Source organism: Neoarius graeffei, chromosome 9, assembly GCF_027579695.1.
Source record: "Neoarius graeffei isolate fNeoGra1 chromosome 9, fNeoGra1.pri, whole genome shotgun sequence".
Taxonomy (NCBI): domain Eukaryota; kingdom Metazoa; phylum Chordata; class Actinopteri; order Siluriformes; family Ariidae; genus Neoarius; species Neoarius graeffei.
Genome location: NC_083577.1, coordinates 39,636,413 through 39,653,750, shown reverse-complemented (window position 1 = coordinate 39,653,750; position 17,338 = coordinate 39,636,413). Strand labels below are relative to the sequence as shown.

Sequence of the window (17,338 nt, the reverse complement as noted above, 5' to 3'; positions counted from 1 at the left end):
ACGGTTGGAGAAAGTAATGGCAAATAGTGAGTGCGCAAACCATAGAAGGGAAACTGTACACAGCGCCAGGGCAGTGTGATGGTATGTCTACTTTTAGATTGTGTTAGCTTATCAATGAACACACTCGTCACTCGATGAGTTTCACGTCTTTACGACGGATACTTAAATGTGTGTTAGGTATTATTGTTGCAGTCTAAGCAGTCATTGTAGCAGCTAGATGAGCGAGAACCGAAAGGGTCTGTGCCATAAACCGTTATTTCTGTACGGCGTTGCTAATGTGTCGTTACTGTTATTTCTCCCTCTGCTCGCCCTGTAAATGCCCTACGTCGCTGGATAGCGAAGGTGTTTTCTGCATCTCGCTCCTTTTTCTTGTATGTTCTCCGTTTGTCGCCTTCCTCGCATTCAAACCAATTCGAGCTGAAGTTCGCTACATGTCCAAAATGGTGGTCGCGTTTACGAAGGTCACGTGACTGAAAAGGGTCTATACCTCTGGAAGGTTCCGAAGAAGAATGTCTACTTGATAACCTCACGGGTAAGTGGCATTAAGACGTTTATCATAAAGAGACTATGCAGGACGTTTTATCGTAAGAATGTTCGAAAACTAAACTCAGTTCCAGATAATGACAGGGTTGTAAATATGCATGTTTTTGTCTGAAAAAAATATCACAAATCACCGCTATCTTTATCTGTGCAGAATTATTATTCAATATCAGATATAAATGTATAGGGGTCACAGATATGTCCAGCTTCAACTTGTGAAATACTATGGATTGGCCTTTCAAAGGCATATATGAGCCAAAAAGATAAAACATTGTCATAGACTAGGCCAGGGTAGTAGGGCTAGGCATAGCCATTTTAAACGTTAGAGATCAAGCGGACTGACGGCCACAAACACTGTACTGTCTAGTTTCTAAGTATGCAGTTATCATTCAATCCGAAAATCAACTTAACAGATGTACTAGGAGTATTGAATTAGAAGATTACACCTACCTGATATGAATGTTCACTACAAATTCGGCTGGTAGAACTGGGGTACCAGTTTTCTCTTCGCACAGCGGACACCCATTTTGCGTGTCTCTCCTCGTCTGTGGGGAATCTGTAAAATGACAGGCCCTCCTTTTGGCCCTGTCTATTGGTACAACCAAATGCTGAACAAGACATAACCATTCTCGAAAGATCTACTCTCACACACTTGATAATTAGAACGGGTTCGTCTAAGTTCTATGCGTGGTCATGCCGTCCAAGATGGCAGATAAACAAATATCACGTGACCTCATGACATTACGTGCATGCTCTCTATATAGGTGAGAGGCTGAGGGCTATAGAAACAGAGATCAGTGCCGCACCCACGTGCCTCAAAGAGCTAGTTAGTACTGGGACAGGAGACTGCCTGGGAACACCAGATCCTGGCGTGCAAGGGAGTTTGACTTGACTTGACTTAGGTGGTCTTGACTACAACACTACATCAGGTAACATTCTGAATCCTGACTCTTTAAATTAGCATCTGCTAATTTAATGTTATGGAGCTGTCAAAGACCCATCAGCTACTCAGGTTCTTCTCTGCCCCCTTCATGCAGTTTGAAGGAGAGCTACAAGGCAGACAAGGAAAGTAAACTGGTGACAAAGATAATACTTTGCATTTAAAACCTGGAAACCATTTCACAATTATTTAAATCATCTAATTTACCAAAAGAAGCCATTCAAAAAAGGTCCTTTTGAAGCTGTCAGGGAAAGGGATGGCTGCCATAGCAATGGTCTCACAGTATTTAAGGGCAGTAGCAGAAGAATCAAAATGGGCCAGCCTGCTGGCATGACACAACTTGAAGATCTAAGAGAGAGACAGTCATTCATTCTCAGTACATTGGTTGAATTTGACTGACCAGCGCCCATGAAAAAGAAAAGAAGATAAATTCCGACCTGGAAGCTTGGCTGGACCGGCGACAGCATGTATCGGTTCTCACAAGGGCTTCATCCAGGACAAATGGCATTCTGATGCAAATAGAATAATGTGTTACGAGCAATATCTAACTCTTGTACACACACACAAAATACTTGCCACATCCAATCAGTTTAAAATGGCTATTTTAAAACTGGCAAGTTTTAAAAAGGCAAGTCCTGTGGAAGCTGCAGATGAAAGACCAAACATGCATGTGAGGATCAGGGTCCATGACAGTGCAGAGTTACAGTCATGATATGATAATATAAATATTCAGGCACTGCCTAAAAGCAGAGCTCCTGATGAGTGTATGAGCATAATATTTGCAAGGGCACAAAATCAACCTGAACAGAATAATATTAAAGCATATGAACCAGCGAATTGTGTAGTGTTGTGTATTTCACATCAGTAAATTGCTGCATTGTCTTGTGACAGTGATACCAATAATGAGATGCACATCGCAGTCATAATACATATTTATTCCTTTCTTTGACGCCGCATGCCATGCGCCAGAAACAATACCACAACATTTATTATGGTGTGAGTCTGCTGGGTGCCTGGTGCAAGGCGCTTCATTAGGAGAGGAGAATAGTATGCGAGAGCTCACAAGGCCAGACACTCTGTGGTGGCTCGGCCAGGCCATCCATGCCCCTGCTGTGGGTGTCTCTGTTGCTCTGGTGCGGGCCTCATGGCCCATCTGCGTTTCTGCGCATCCTAATGAAGCAGCCATCATTGCTAGCAATGGACAGCTGCCGCTGAAAGCCTATTTATTTATTTATTTATTTATTTATTTATTGCGTGTATGAATACAGACCTAGACATGCAATATGCCACAACAGTTTATATGGTCTAAATATAGGCTAGTGACAGCTAGAAGCCGAGTGTGAATTTAGAGTGGAGCACGGCGCACCAGACAACGAAATCTGTATCTTTATTTTCATAAAATAGATGGGTTTTTATCCAGCACTCATTTTTAATTTGATTTTTTAAAAATAACATGGGATTATTTACTAACACATTTTACACTCATCGGGAGAGCCACTTTTAGGCAGTGCCTAAATATGTATATATGTTAGCTTTGAACGTCTATACCGTTCTAGCTAATCAGCTTGCATGGCCTAAATTCCTTTACTGTGGACGGTGTTGGAATATTATTGGCACTGCATCGGTTTTGAGTCTAACGCGACCTGCGTAGCCCAAGACTTCAGCCTGTAGATTCCTTTCAAAGCAATTGGGCTCAAAATGGTTCTCACAACCAACAGAATTTCTACCAAAGGAGAGTGTTTCTAAAGTGTGACCTTTTCCCAAGTTGTGTAGCCACTGTTTAGCAAGTCGTTTATGTTGCTCGATTGTTGACATGGAACACGGAAAAAATGCTTTCCCTTATCAGTGGTGGCGGCAGAGGGGGGGTGGGGGGGCGGCCGCGCCCCCTAAAATTATGTTGGGGGGGGCTGTACCCCCCCAAGTTATGATGGGAGTCCTTTGATTATTTACAAGGAGGGAAAGGAGAGAGTAGTGTGAATAAATAGCCCGCTGCACGCCTTTGTTTTCCCTTATTAAATCCCGCTGCGTCCCTTCATCCCAGTGCCCTGGTGGCATCCCTTTGTACTGTAGGTTGGTAGCACCCATTCGCACCAAAACCAATGCAAATTAGCCTGGCTCTGACATCACCGATTGCCTCCACTTTCCGGGATTTTCTTTATTTGGATTATGCAGAACTGCAAAACCCATCACTTTTAGTAGACAAGCTGATTTATGAATATTCTATGGACTAATTAACCCGTTGCTGTGGCAACTGTCTAGACATGTCTGGTTTCCTTGGGAACTCGCGATAAACCGGGGACCCTGTGACAGCAAGGCTATGACAGTGTCGCTACATTTGTATCTGACTGATAACTCGCATCCTGTCCGGATGGCTAGGTAGCGTTCACGAGGCATACAAGTAGTTTTGGGCGCCCAAAACCTTGATGCTGCCCTAGATCTACATGAAATCGCTTGCTGCCCTGACCAAACCCATGGTAAGAGGGTGTTATCCTCGCAACGATACTAAGTAGACATAAGTATGTTATAGTATCATTGCTTCTGTTTCATACAGAAAAAAATACATGGATGAAATGTACTCTAATACAGACATTAAACTTAGCTTTACTCCACCAAAATTTGCCTCTCAAAATGTGAGAAATAATGTTTTAGAGGGTTAAAAATTCCTAAATTTCACGGGGAGGCAGCCCCTGGACCCTTTGCGTGCCTTTGCCGTGCGACACGTTGCCCCCCCACATCCAAAACTTCCTGCTTATTATCTCATCTCATTATCTCTAGCCTCTTATAACCTCTGCTTATTATCTCATCTCATTATCTCTAGCTGCTTTATCCTGTTCTACAGGGTCACAGGCAAGCCGGAGCCTATCCCAGCTGACTACATGCGAAAGGCGGGGTACACCCTGGACAAGTCGCCAGGTCATCACAGGGCTGACACATAGACACAGACAACCATTCACACTCACATTCACACCTACGATCAATTTAGAGTCGCCAGTTAACCTCACCTGCATGTCTTTGGACTGTGGGGGAAACCGGAGCACCCGGAGGAAACCCACGCGGACACGGGGAGAACATGCAAACTCCGCACAGAAAGGCCCTCGCCGGCCACAGGGCTCGAACCCGGACCTTCTTGCTGTGAGGTGACAGCGCTAACCACTACACCACCATGCCGCCCTCTGCTGGACAAGTCACCAGGTCATCACAGGGCTGACACATAGACACAGACAACCATTCACACTCACATTCACACCTACGGTCAATTTAGAGTCACCAGTTAACCTAACCTGCATGTCTTTGGACTGTGGAGGAAACTGGAGCACCCGGAGGAAACCCATGTGGACACAGGGAGAACATGCAAACTCCACACAGAAAGGCCCTCGCCGGCCACTGGGCTCGAACCTGGACCTTCTTGCTGTGAGGCGACAGGGCTAACCACCATGCCGCCCCTCTCATCTCATCTCATCTCATCTCATTATCTCTAGCCGCTTTATCCTGTTCTACAGGGTCGCAGGCAAGCTGGAGCCTATCCCAGCTGACTACAGGCAAAAGGCGGGGTACACCCTGGACAAGTCGCCAGGTCATCACAGGGCTGACACATAGACACGGACAACCATTCACACTCACATTCACACCTACGGTCAATTTAGAGTCACCAGTTAACCTAACCTGCATGTCTTTGGACTGTGGGGGAAACCGGAGCACCCGGAGGAAACCCACGCGGACACGGGGAGAACATGCAAACTCCGCACAGAAAGGCCCTCGCCGGCCACGGGGCTTGAACTCGGACCTTCTTGCTGTGAGGCGACAGCGCTAACCACTACACCACCGTGCCGCCCACCATGCCGCCCCTGCTTATTATTTTTTGCAACCATAAGCTTAACACTCCACTATTTTCCAACAATGTTTTGTACATCCGGCTACATCACAGTGTCAGGAGCAGCGAGCCAATCAAGATACAAGAAACCCATCAACGATATACAACATCCGACACCACCCACAAAATGCCAAAATGGCTGCGCCCTTGAGTGAGCAGGAATACAAAAGAATTTTAAAGCACTGCTTTATGCAACACAGTGTGACAAAACAGGGCAGTCAAAATGCATTTGTGCAAAATGTGTAATATTTCTAGCCTGCTGATTTTTCTCTGCAGGTACCCTTTAACTACTCTACCCATAATACACTGCTGCAGCATCATGGCTTTTGTCCAGAGACTTTCGCGCATGCGCAGCTTCTTTGACCTACACAGTCGCAGGAGAAAATGGCGGCGCTTAGACTGGGGCTGCAAGTATGACATTCTGAAAACTTTTGTATATGTTTTTTGAATTAGTAAGGCAATATCATGAAATACATGTGACGGTTTGTTTCAGTAAAAAAAAGGCATCGAATAGTCATTTATTGTTTAATGTCAATGTAAATGAAGACCGCACATACAGGTCGGCGAGTGAGTGTATGGCAGTTTAATGTTAGCCGTTTTGCTAGCTAGTTCTTGTCTCTCTTCGGAAATGATCTTCTCATATACGGATATACCAGGATTTTTTTTCCAGGAAGAAACTCAAATTATTTGAATAATGATTGATTCGGAGAGTTAGTTTTCTGTATATTTACACACAGGATTAGCTGTAGCCGGCTGTATGTTGAGACAGTGAGCCGGAAGGTGTTGTGCTAACAGCTTGGAGAATCGTGATGCGCTTGAACATTGAAGGTTATGAAGCGAGTTGGTTTATTAACCTGTAAACTGCCTTTTTAATTATAAAGCCACTGCATTTATTGTTAGAAAAGCTAATAATTAAGCTACTAGTACACCTGATAATCTAATCTATTTCACTTATTTGTCTCCAGGTTCGTCAGTTGAGCACGTCGGTGGTCCGACCGGCAGCAAAACTGGTGAAGGTAATATAGTGTTTTTGTTCATACTGTAAAGTTCATACTTGAGAAACACCTGTCTATACATGGAGATCAGTATAATCAAACGAACAGAAGCCCTTTCAGTGGGTCATGTTAGACTGCAATGTCTCAACAGTTAGGGCTCTGGGCTATCTATCTATCTATCTATCTATCTATCTATCTATCTATCTATCTATCTATCTATCTATCTATCAGGTCAGTGGTTCAAGCCCCAGCACTGCCACTGTTGGGACCTTGAGCAAAGCCCTTAAAGTGCATATTCTGGACCAATTTTGTGGCTTTTTTTTTTTTTTTAATGAAAGAATGTCCCTTTACACACTCATCCAGAAGGGTAATTTTGCACAAGTCCATCTGTCTACAGCAGAAAAAAACCAAAACCAAAATGCGTCTGGAAAAATCCCAAAGGAATCTGGAGCCAGATTCGTAAACAATATATACATACGTATATGCTTTAACCCTCTCATTTCCAAGCTTGGGAAAGAACTATTCACACTCATCTCATCTCATTATCTCTAGCTGCTTTATCCTGTTCTACAGGGTCGCAGGCAAGCTGGAGCCTATCCCAGCTGACTACGGGCGAAAGGCGGGGTACACCCTGGACAAGTCGCCAGGTCATCACAGGGCTGACACATAGACACAGACAACCATTCACACCTACGGTCAATTTAGAGTCACCAGTTAACCTAACCTGCATGTCTTTGGACTGTGGGGGAAACCGGAGCACCCGGAGGAAACCCACGCGGACACGGGGAGAACATGCAAACTCCGCACAGAAAGGCCCTCGCCGGCCACGGGGCTCGAACCCAGGACCTTCTTGCTGTGAGGCGACAGCGCTAACCACTACACCACCGTGCCGCCCTACTATTCACACTAATGGACAGTTTAGAGTAGCCAGTTAACATAACTGCATGTCTTTGAACTGTGGAGGAAACTGGAGCACCCAGAAGAAACCCACGCAGACACAGGAAGAACATGCAAACTCCACACAGAAAGGCCCCTGCCAGCCACTGGGCTCGAACCCAGAACCTTCTTGCTGTGAGATGACGATGCTGACTACTATACCACCGTGCAGCTCCAACAAGCTGAGATACACACAAAAAAAAGAATTTCACTCTGTTGTAATTGATACGTGACAAAGTCCTCCTCTTCTTCTAATTTTGGTAGTGCCTTACATGAAGGTTCTCTTAATGTAATGTAACCACAAAAGGTGTTAATCACATAAATGTTCATTATTCCTTTATTTAAATCTGATCTACTGTGGGTCGTGGGTGAGCTGGAGCCAGTCTTGGCTGATGTTTGGAGAGAGGCAGGATACACACTAGACAGTTCGCCAGTCTATGTGGGGCTAACACAGGACCCAACCATCTGTACTCACATTTACACCTATGGGCAATTTATGCCGCTTTTCCACTACCAACGCGGCTGAGTTGGGCTGAGCCGTGCCGTGCTGAGTTGGGCTGAGTCGAGCTGAGTGGGGCTGTTGGAGTTGCATTTTGACTACAACCGCGCTGAACCATGCTGGCTGGAAGTGGGTGGACACACTGGGTGGAGTTAGCGAAAGTGGGTGGATGTCACGTGATGTCGTTAGGCGGCGCAAACAGTGACATCAGTGACCTTTTAAGCGGTAGTCTTACGACCTGGGTAGTAAACAATAAACATGGAGGACATGGAGTCGTTAGTGTTGCTGGTCTTGGTGCTGTGGCTTGTTGTCACCGACAACGCCAACAGATACTGGCAAGAGCGTATAGATGAGGCGAGGCGCATAAGGCTTCATAATTTTCGTAATTATTCTTCTTCCGGGTTTACGGCGTTTACAGATCCCAGCGTGCTCGTGGGGCGTGTGTGGGCATGTGAGGACACTCCTCCTCACCAATCAGTGCACAGGGGAGTGTCTCCTCACGCCCCTAGCCCCACTCGGCTCGGTTTGGCTCGCTTCAGCCCTACTCCAAAACCGTGCGAGTTTTGGGTGCTGAGTAGGGCTGAAGCGAGTTAAGTCGCGCCGCTCTGAGGTAGTCGAAACGCGAGCCGTGTCAAGCTGAAGTGAGCTGAAAAAGGGTAGTGGAAAAGGGACATTAGAGTAGCCAGTTTACCTGATCTGCATGTCTGGGCTGCGGGAGGAAACCGGAGTACCCAGAGGAAACCCACACAAAAGGAAAGCTTACATATTGTAACCACAAACCTGTAATTGTTGGTTTAGATGTTAATCTAAATAGTTAACTAATAGTTATTTCATCAATGACCAAATCAAGAAGCTAAACTCTAATTCTGTGTCCCCAGCCCCCCATCCAGGTGTATGGAGTGGAGGGCCGTTATGCCACCGCTCTGTATTCTGCAGCCAGCAAGCAGAAGAATCTGGAAAAGGTGGAGCAAGAGCTGGGCCGTGTGGCTGTGAGTGGATCTCGATCAGATTTTTTTTTTTGGTCTTGCTTTGGGGCATTTCTACAAACGGACCTCTGTAGCTCAGGTTCCATCTGCAAATCTAAATGCATGTCTTTCTACATACTGTTTTCTCATGCTGCTTTATTTTTCTTTCCAGAGTCTGATTAAGGATCCCAAGTTGTCCAGCATTGTTTTGAATCCCCACGTCAAGCGCAGCATTAAACAGAAAACTGTCAATGATGCTTTGAACAAAGCCAAGCTCTCTCCAATCACAATCAACTTTATCAGTGAGTATTTGTGTCTCTGCAAATCCAAGAACATGGACTTTGTGTCTATGCAGAGTTGTTGTTTACATGCAGATAGTTTGTTCAGAATTCATTGTCCCCATCAGTGATGGCAAAGCGTCCTGGACCAGATGTAGCAAAACAGGCCCAAGCCATGATACTGCCACCACCATGTTTTAGTTATGTACTGCTAGTGGCATGCTTCACCATGTTATGCTGGAATGCAGTGTTTAACTTTCTCCAAACATAATGCTTCTCATTTAATACAAAATGTCCTCTTTTGGTCTCATACAGCCATTAAAAATTTTCCACTAGCCTCAGTTTTCTCCTGATGGGGGGGGCTCAAGAACATTAGCCAGTGTGCTTAGAAGTAGGGTCGCTAAGTTACTGGGAGAGTTGACTTTTGAAACTGTATGGTATCATTTTACAAACGCAACTGCATTTTGCTGCTTTTTGCTATTCTTTGAAATGCGCCTTAGTTTGCTGTTTCTCCCACCCTTGAAGACGAAGCTGGCAATTCATGGGCATGACACAAGTCTAACACGAACAGTGAGGAGCTCTTCTTTTGATCAGTGACCTGCCACACCACCGCAGGTTATCTAGTTAAGTTTGGGAAGATGCTAGGGATTCAGCAACTGCTGAACAAACTAGTGACATTAGATTGCTGAACGGTGATCTTGAATTTCCTCTATCTGTCTGACTGGATTGGTGGAGTCCAAACTCTTGACAAACCACCTAAAGATGGTTTTGTAACCTTTTCCAGCCTGAAGTGCATCAGCAACTCTCAGGAACGTCCTTTGCTGTTGCCATGATGCACGTCTACAAACGTGTAAAACTGGGTGCCCACTCACACCTGATGTTAATCAGTGGGGTGACAAACGGCCTGACTCGAATTTCACCTTCAGGTTACCTGCTAATCCTTGAGATTCAAATACTTTTGCCACTCACAGATATGTAATATTGGATCATTTTCCTCAATAAATAATTGACCAAGTAAAGTACGTCTTTTGTTTAATTGGGTTCTCTTTATCTACTGTACAACGAGGAGTGTCCTCGCTTCATGTAGAATAATTCTTGCAATTTCTCCCCTATAGATGTGCTGGCTGATAACGGCCGTCTGACCCTGACCTCTGATGTCATTACTGCTTTTGGTAAAATGATGAGTGCTCACAGAGGAGAGGTCACCTGCTCAGTCACTACTGCTCAGGTCAGACTTCCTGTTTTTCTACTGTTCCAGGAGGTGTTTGGCTTGGTTGCTACAGTGTGCACGGTCTGTGTGATACAGTCTTCTTTTTTTTTTTTTTTTTTGTCCTGTTTTATGAATTCAGCCCTTGGATGAAGCTAACCTTGCTGAGTTGAAAGTAGCGCTCAACGGGTTTTTGGCAAAGGGAGAGACCATCAAGCTTGAGACCAAGGTGCGTGTAGCAGCAGTGTTAACTTTTTTTCTTCGAAGCAAAAGCAAGTTAAAACACATGATAGTTCTAAAAACATTTCACAGGACAGTTTAGATATTGTAGAAGGAAAGAACCAATCCCTCCCCCAAATAATCCACTTCTACTAGAGCCGAAACATAGCGAAATATTTTTCCATCTGTTAGCAGTGTAAAGTAGTGCACACCAAGTGAGCAAAAACTCTTAGTTCATGTAGTATTGTACATCACCAGTAGATTTGACGTTATTCCTCTTAGAATGTGCTTGTCTTTATGGAATAACTCAAATATCAAAATGATGATTGCGGCGGGGTCGGGTCATCTCAAGAACTGTGGGTTTGTATGTGGCAAATCATTATTAGGTGCAGATCTGGTCCTGTATGCACCATTGCCCACTTATCAAACACAAAAATGTGTTTAGTGTTTAGCGTTAAACAGGTCAAATGTTTAAACTGCACTTTGGTGCAAAACTAACAGCTCTTGCACATCTGTCTGTCTGCATACGCTGAAATTACATCATGTTGACGAACATTTTGAATTTGGTTGCTAGTGAAGCTTGACTTGTGTGTTGAATGGAATCTTATCATGAGCAAGAAACAGTATTATGATTACAGCTTCATTTATCAGATGAGCTGCTCTTACAGTTAATTTTCAGGGTAGTTCTTTGGTAACAGAATCACATTCACGGCATAATGCAACTAAAGTTACCACAGTGTTCAAGATAATGGGATTAAATAAAAATTTCGCACTCTATGGGGTATCTTTTTACCCTAAAAAAAAAAGCAGAGAAAAATTGGTTATGTTTAACTGAAAGCAAAATCTTTTATGAGGAAAGAAAAGTCAGTAATGGAATTACATCAGGCAAAAACTGAACTTTCATTTCTTAAAATTCAAACCAAGATTTCTCTGAAGCAACCGTGCTATAATTGGGGTGATTTTTTTTTTTTAATATGGTTTTCAGTATACAACCCCGATTCCAAAAAAGTTGGGACAAAGTACAAATTGTAAATAAAAATGGAATGCAATGATGTGGAAGTTTCAAAATTCCATATTTTATTCAGAATAGAACATAGATGACATATCAAATGTTTAAACTGAGAAAATGTATCATTTAAAGAGAAAAATTAGGTGATTTTAAATTTCATGACAACAACGCATCTCAAAAAAGTTGGGACAAGGCCATGTTTACCACTGTGAGACATCCCCTTTTCTCTTTACAACAGTCTGTAAACGTCTGGGGACTGAGGAGACAAGTTGCTCAAGTTTAGGGATAGGAATGTTAACCCATTCTTGTCTAATGTAGGATTCTAGTTGCTCAACTGTCTTAGGTCTTTTTTGTCGTATCTTCCGTTTTATGATGCGCCAAATGTTTTCTATGGGTGAAAGATCTGGACTGCAGGCTGGCCAGTTCAGTACCCGGACCCTTCTTCTACGCAGCCATGATGCTGTAATTGATGCAGTATGTGGTTTGGCATTGTCATGTTGGAAAATGCAAGGTCTTCCCTGAAAGAGACGTCGTCTGGATGGGAGCATATGTTGCTCTAGAACCTGGATATACCTTTCAGCATTGATGGTGTCTTTCCAGATGTGTAAGCTGCCCATGCCACACGCACTAATGCAACCCCATACCATCAGAGATGCAGGCTTCTGAACTGAGCGCTGATAACAACTTGGGTCGTCCTTCTCCTCTTTAGTCCGAATGACACGGCGTCCCTGATTTCCATAAAGAACTCCAAATTTTGATTCGTCTGACCACAGAACAGTTTTCCACTTTGCCACAGTCCATTTTAAATGAGCCTTGGCCCAGAGAAGACGTCTGCGCTTCTGGATCATGTTTAGATACGGCTTCTTCTTTGAACTATATAGTTTTAGCTGGCAACGGCGGATGGCACGGTGAATTGTGTTCACAGATAATGTTCTCTGGAAATATTCCTGAGCCCATTTTGTGATTTCCAATACAGAAGCATGCCTGTATGTGATGCAGTGCTGTCTACGGGCCCGAACATCACGGGCACCCAGTATGGTTTTCCGGCCTTGACCCTTACGCACAGAGATTCTTCCAGATTCTCTGAATCTTTTGATGATATTATGCACTGTAGATGATGATATGTTCAAACTCTTTGCAATTTTACACTGTCGAACTCCTTTCTGATATTGCTCCACTATTTGTCGGTGCAGAATTAGGGGTATTGGTGATCCTCTTCCCATCTTTACTTCCGAGAGCCGCTGCCACTCCAAGATGCTCTTTTTATACCCAGTCATGTTAATGACCTATTGCCAATTGACCTAATGAGTTCCAATTTGGTCCTCCAGCTGTTCCTTTTTTTTGTACCTTTAACTTTTCCAGCCTCTTATTGCCCCTGTCCCAACTTTTTTTGAGATGTGTTGCTGTCATGAAATTTCAAATGAGCTAATATTTGGCATGAAATTTCAAAATGTCTCACTTTCGACATTTGATATGTTGTCTATGTTCTATTGTGAATACAATATCAGTTTTTGAGATTTGTAAATTATTGCATTCCATTTTTATTTACAATTTGTACTTTGTCCCAACTTTTTTGGAATTGGGGTTGTTTTGCCTTGGATTCCATACTTTGGCAAAATCACTGAGCTGACGAGTTAAGGCAGTCTTAATAATTTCATAATGTTGGCCTCTCTGCTGAAGAACTGCCCTTCAGCAATGATACTTTGTCTGTTGTATTTAGTTCATGATTGTGAATGAGAGAGATTTTCTGCAAAAACAGACTGATGAAGAGCTCTTTGTATTACCCCATGAGGTGACATTTTTGTAGATGTGCAGGAAATAAACTGCTGTCTTGCGGTAGGCAAGGAATGATGTATCGTGGTGATAAATTGCAATACAAATTTATGACTATTTGAATCAATGAAATGGAAAAACAATTTGCGATTATTTATCAGGCTGTGTAAAGTGTTTTTCCTAGCTGTAATTGTGTTTTTAAACCGCAGAGGGTACAATAGTGGGACTGAACATGACTTCACCGTAACTCGAATGCCCCAAAAACGCACAAAAATACAGCTCTAAAATAGGAAACAGCGGTTGTGTGATTGCAGAAATAGATTTAATAAATCAGAGGGCCTCCCCAAGTCTGCCAAAAGCTAAAGAAAAGGGAAGCAAATGGTTGATGGTACAAATGTCCAAATTAGGAAAATACTTATTCATTAACTTTTAATAAAAGGAATATTTAATCATTTTACTCCAATCTTTACAAATGTGGGCAAATTGTTTGTTAAAAAATTAAGACTTTTTAAAATTAACTTAAAAGGAATATTTACGTTGATGAAGAATATGAAAATAAATGCTTTTTTTTGTGTGTGTGTGTGTATAAGAAACTGACCCCCCCCCCCAAAAAAAAAAAATAATAATAATAAAATGAATAGTGGAAAAAATGTAATCATGAACCCAGTAAGGTGACCTGGGTGAATCTTTACATGGCTAGCTGTAGGGCTTCAATATGATGTTTAGGAGCCCTTGTTAAAATGAGGCATTAGCACAGTGCGTGTCGTCCAAAATCAAAACAGGTTTCTGCTCCAATATTTAACACTTTAAGTAATCCCACAAATTTATAGAAAATATTGTCCAGTTTTTTTGTATGCCAGTGTGTTAGTAATATACAGAATGTCTGTTTCGATACAGTGCTCAGCGTAAATAAGTGCACCCCCTTTGAAAAGTAACATTTTAAACAATATCTCAATGAACACAAACAATTTCCAAAATGTTGACAAGACAAAGTTTAATATAACATCTGTTTAACTTATAACGGGAAAGTAAGGTTAATAATATAATTTAGATTACACATTTTTTCAGTTTTACTCAAATTAGGGTGGTGCAAAAATGAGTACACCCCACAACAAAAACTACTCCATCTAGTACTTTATATGGCGTCCATGATTTTTAATGACAGCACCAAGTCTTCTAGGCATGGAATGAACAAGTTGGCGACATTTTGCAACATCAATCTTTTTCCATTCTTCAACAATGACCTCTTTTAGTGACTGGATGCTGGATGGACAGCGATGCTCAACTTGTCTCTTCAGAATTCCCCATAGGTGTTCGATTGGGTTCAGATCAGGAGACATACTTGGCCACTGAATCACTTTCACCCTGTTCTTCGGAAATCCAACAGTGGCCTTAGATGTGTGTTTAGTCATGTTGGAAAAGTGCATGACGACCAAGGGCACGGAGTGATGGTAGCATCTTCTCTTTCGGTATAGAGCAATACATCTGTGAATTCATGATGCCATCAGTGAAATGCAGCTCCCCGACACCAGCAGCACTCATGCAGCCCCACATAAGGACACTGCCACCACCATGTTTCACTGTAGGCACCATGCATTTTTCTTTGTATTCCTCACCTTTGAGACGCCATACAGTTTTGAAGCCATCAGTTCCAAAAACATTTATCTTGGTCTCATCACTCCAGAGTATGGAGCACTTGCATGTGACGTCACATCCGCTCCAGATTGTAGACAGACGCCATCTTGTCGGTAAAACGCCATATTTCCGCCGTCTTACCGACACTGACTTTCATTATTTTTCGCCGAAATCTTCAAATATTACCGTGCCACAATGCCGGAGAGTTGTATTGCATATAAATGCCACAACAGGAGAGGTCAGAAATCGGAAAGTTAGTTTCATAGGCTGCCACGGGACCCTGACAGGCGTGCAAAATGGATTGCTGCTATCAGCCAGGCCGAAATCAGTGATAAAAAAACAGTGACCTTTAGACATTTGTCAGTCACCCTCTCATTTTCCCTTTCCACGTTTTGGCTGTGAAGTGTATCATTACCAATATCTATGACATAGATGAGCACATCTGTAATTCTAAGAATTATGATTTATCAGTATTGCTAATTATGGTAAAAGCAAAAGAAATTAAACTGGACAAATACGTTTTTATTTCATAAAGCAGGTATACCATATATACAGTAATAGTGATAGACTACTGATACTTGATCTAACTGATAGTATAAAATATTCAACCATAATCGGCTGGTCAGTGCTATACTACAGTAGATACTACTGATATATCTAGCATCAGTTCTAGTACTCAATACTTAAGTGACTTACCCGTCCAATGAGGATTGTTATTTTCTTGTTTACAAGATGCCACATCTTAGGGGGGCTGATAAATCCTGAATTTCTGTAAAGATAACTGTGCAGAGATTTATAAGCACGCAGTGCTTCACCACTGAACAGCGAGGGAAAGTTGATGAGGTAATTATACACGTCTGGGTATTCCACCTCTGGCAGTTCAAAATTCACTGACACGGTTGTGAAAACTACGTCCGGTAAGCCATAAGGGTCACTAATCTGTAGGTCGTTTATTTTAGACATATCTAGTTATCTGTTCATTAGAAAAATGAGCCGTGTAGTCCGTTGGTTGAAATTGATCCATTCTGTACACGAGTGCAGCAGTATTCAGCTGTGTTTTTTACCGACAAGATGGCAGTTGTTAACTTTCCGGTCACGTGACTGCAAGATCTCTATAGAGTCCTAGTAGTCTTCATCTTTGTCAGCATGGGCCCTGGCAAACTCTAGGCAGGCTTTTTTGTGCCTGGGCTTTAGGAGAGGCTTCTTTCGTGGACGGCACCCATGCATGCCGTTCCTCTGCAGTGTACGCCGTATTGTGTCACAGGAAATAGTCACCCCAGTTTGGCTTTCTACTTCTTTAGATAACTGCAGTGAACTTGCATGCCGATTTTCTTCAACTCTTCTCATCAGAAGACGCTCCTGTTGAGGTATTAACTTCCGTAGACGACCTGGACGTCTCTGTGAGATGGTTGCAGTTCCATCTTTCTTAAATTTTTGTACCACTTTTGCTAGAGTATTCTGACTGATAAGTAAAGCTTTGCTGATCTTCTTGTAGCCTTCACCTTTGTGGTGTAAAGAAATTATTTTCTTTGGGGAATTCTGAAGAGACAAGTTGAGCATCACTCTCCATCCAGCATCCAGTCACTAAAAGAGGTCATTGTTGAAGAATGGAAAAAGATTGATGTTGCAAAATGTTGCCAACTTGTTCATTCCATGCCTAGAAGACTTGGTGCTGTCATTAAAAATCATGGAGGCCATACAAAGTACTAGATGTAGTAGTTTTTGTTGTGGGGTGTACTCATTTTTGCACCACCCTAATTTGAGTAAAACTGAAAAAATGTGTAATCTAAGTTGATATGATTAACCTTACTTTCCCGTTATAAGTTAAACAGATGTTCTATTAAACTTTGTCTTGTCAACATTTTGGAAACTGTTTGTGTTCACGGAGATATTGTTTAAAATGTTACTTTTCAAAGGGGGTGCACTTATTTACGCTCAGCACTGTATGTTTGAGTCTTTGGGCTGGGTCAGGTTTAGTTGAAGGGCTTTGAGTGCTTTTCTGTGTTTTATCAGTATGATTTATACTGATGTCTCTGTTTAGCAGTGTTTTAGCTGGATGTGTCTTAAGTGTCTAATAAGAAACTCTGTCTTCCCAGTGTGATCCTTCCATTCTCAGTGGCATGATCGTCAGTATCGGTGATAAATATGTGGACATGTCCACGAAGTCAAAGATCCAGAAGCTCACCAAACTGATCAGGGACACTTAAGTCCTGTGGACTGACCAGAACAAGTCGTATGTAGATGAAAGGGGTGGAGCTCCTTCTCCAATTACATGTGACAACTATTATGTCCTCTTGTGTTGATAATAAATATTTAAAGTTTAGTCTGGAGTCAAGGTTTGTTTTTTTTTTCTCCTGTTAAAGCTGCATTTCTGTTTGCAGCTATAAAGTAGATGGAAACATGAATCCTCAATCAAATTTGTTGTAAAAACGTGAAATGGGTCAACAGTTAAATGTACCACTGGCGTAGCA

At 42.6% G+C, this 17,338-nt stretch overlaps 1 protein-coding gene across 1 annotated transcript; it reads left to right on the top strand.

The window, feature by feature from the left end:
- Positions 1–5,684: 5,684 nt before the first annotated feature.
- atp5po (ATP synthase peripheral stalk subunit OSCP) lies at positions 5,685–17,190 on the top strand. Its single transcript, XM_060929470.1, has 7 exons — positions 5,685–5,762; positions 6,317–6,367; positions 8,660–8,770; positions 8,919–9,048; positions 10,140–10,252; positions 10,374–10,460; positions 16,964–17,190. Exons 1-7 carry the CDS (start codon positions 5,736–5,738, stop codon positions 17,072–17,074), a joined length of 630 nt encoding a protein of 209 aa, XP_060785453.1. The 5' UTR covers positions 5,685–5,735; the 3' UTR covers positions 17,075–17,190.
- The last annotated feature ends 148 nt before the right edge of the window (positions 17,191–17,338 follow it).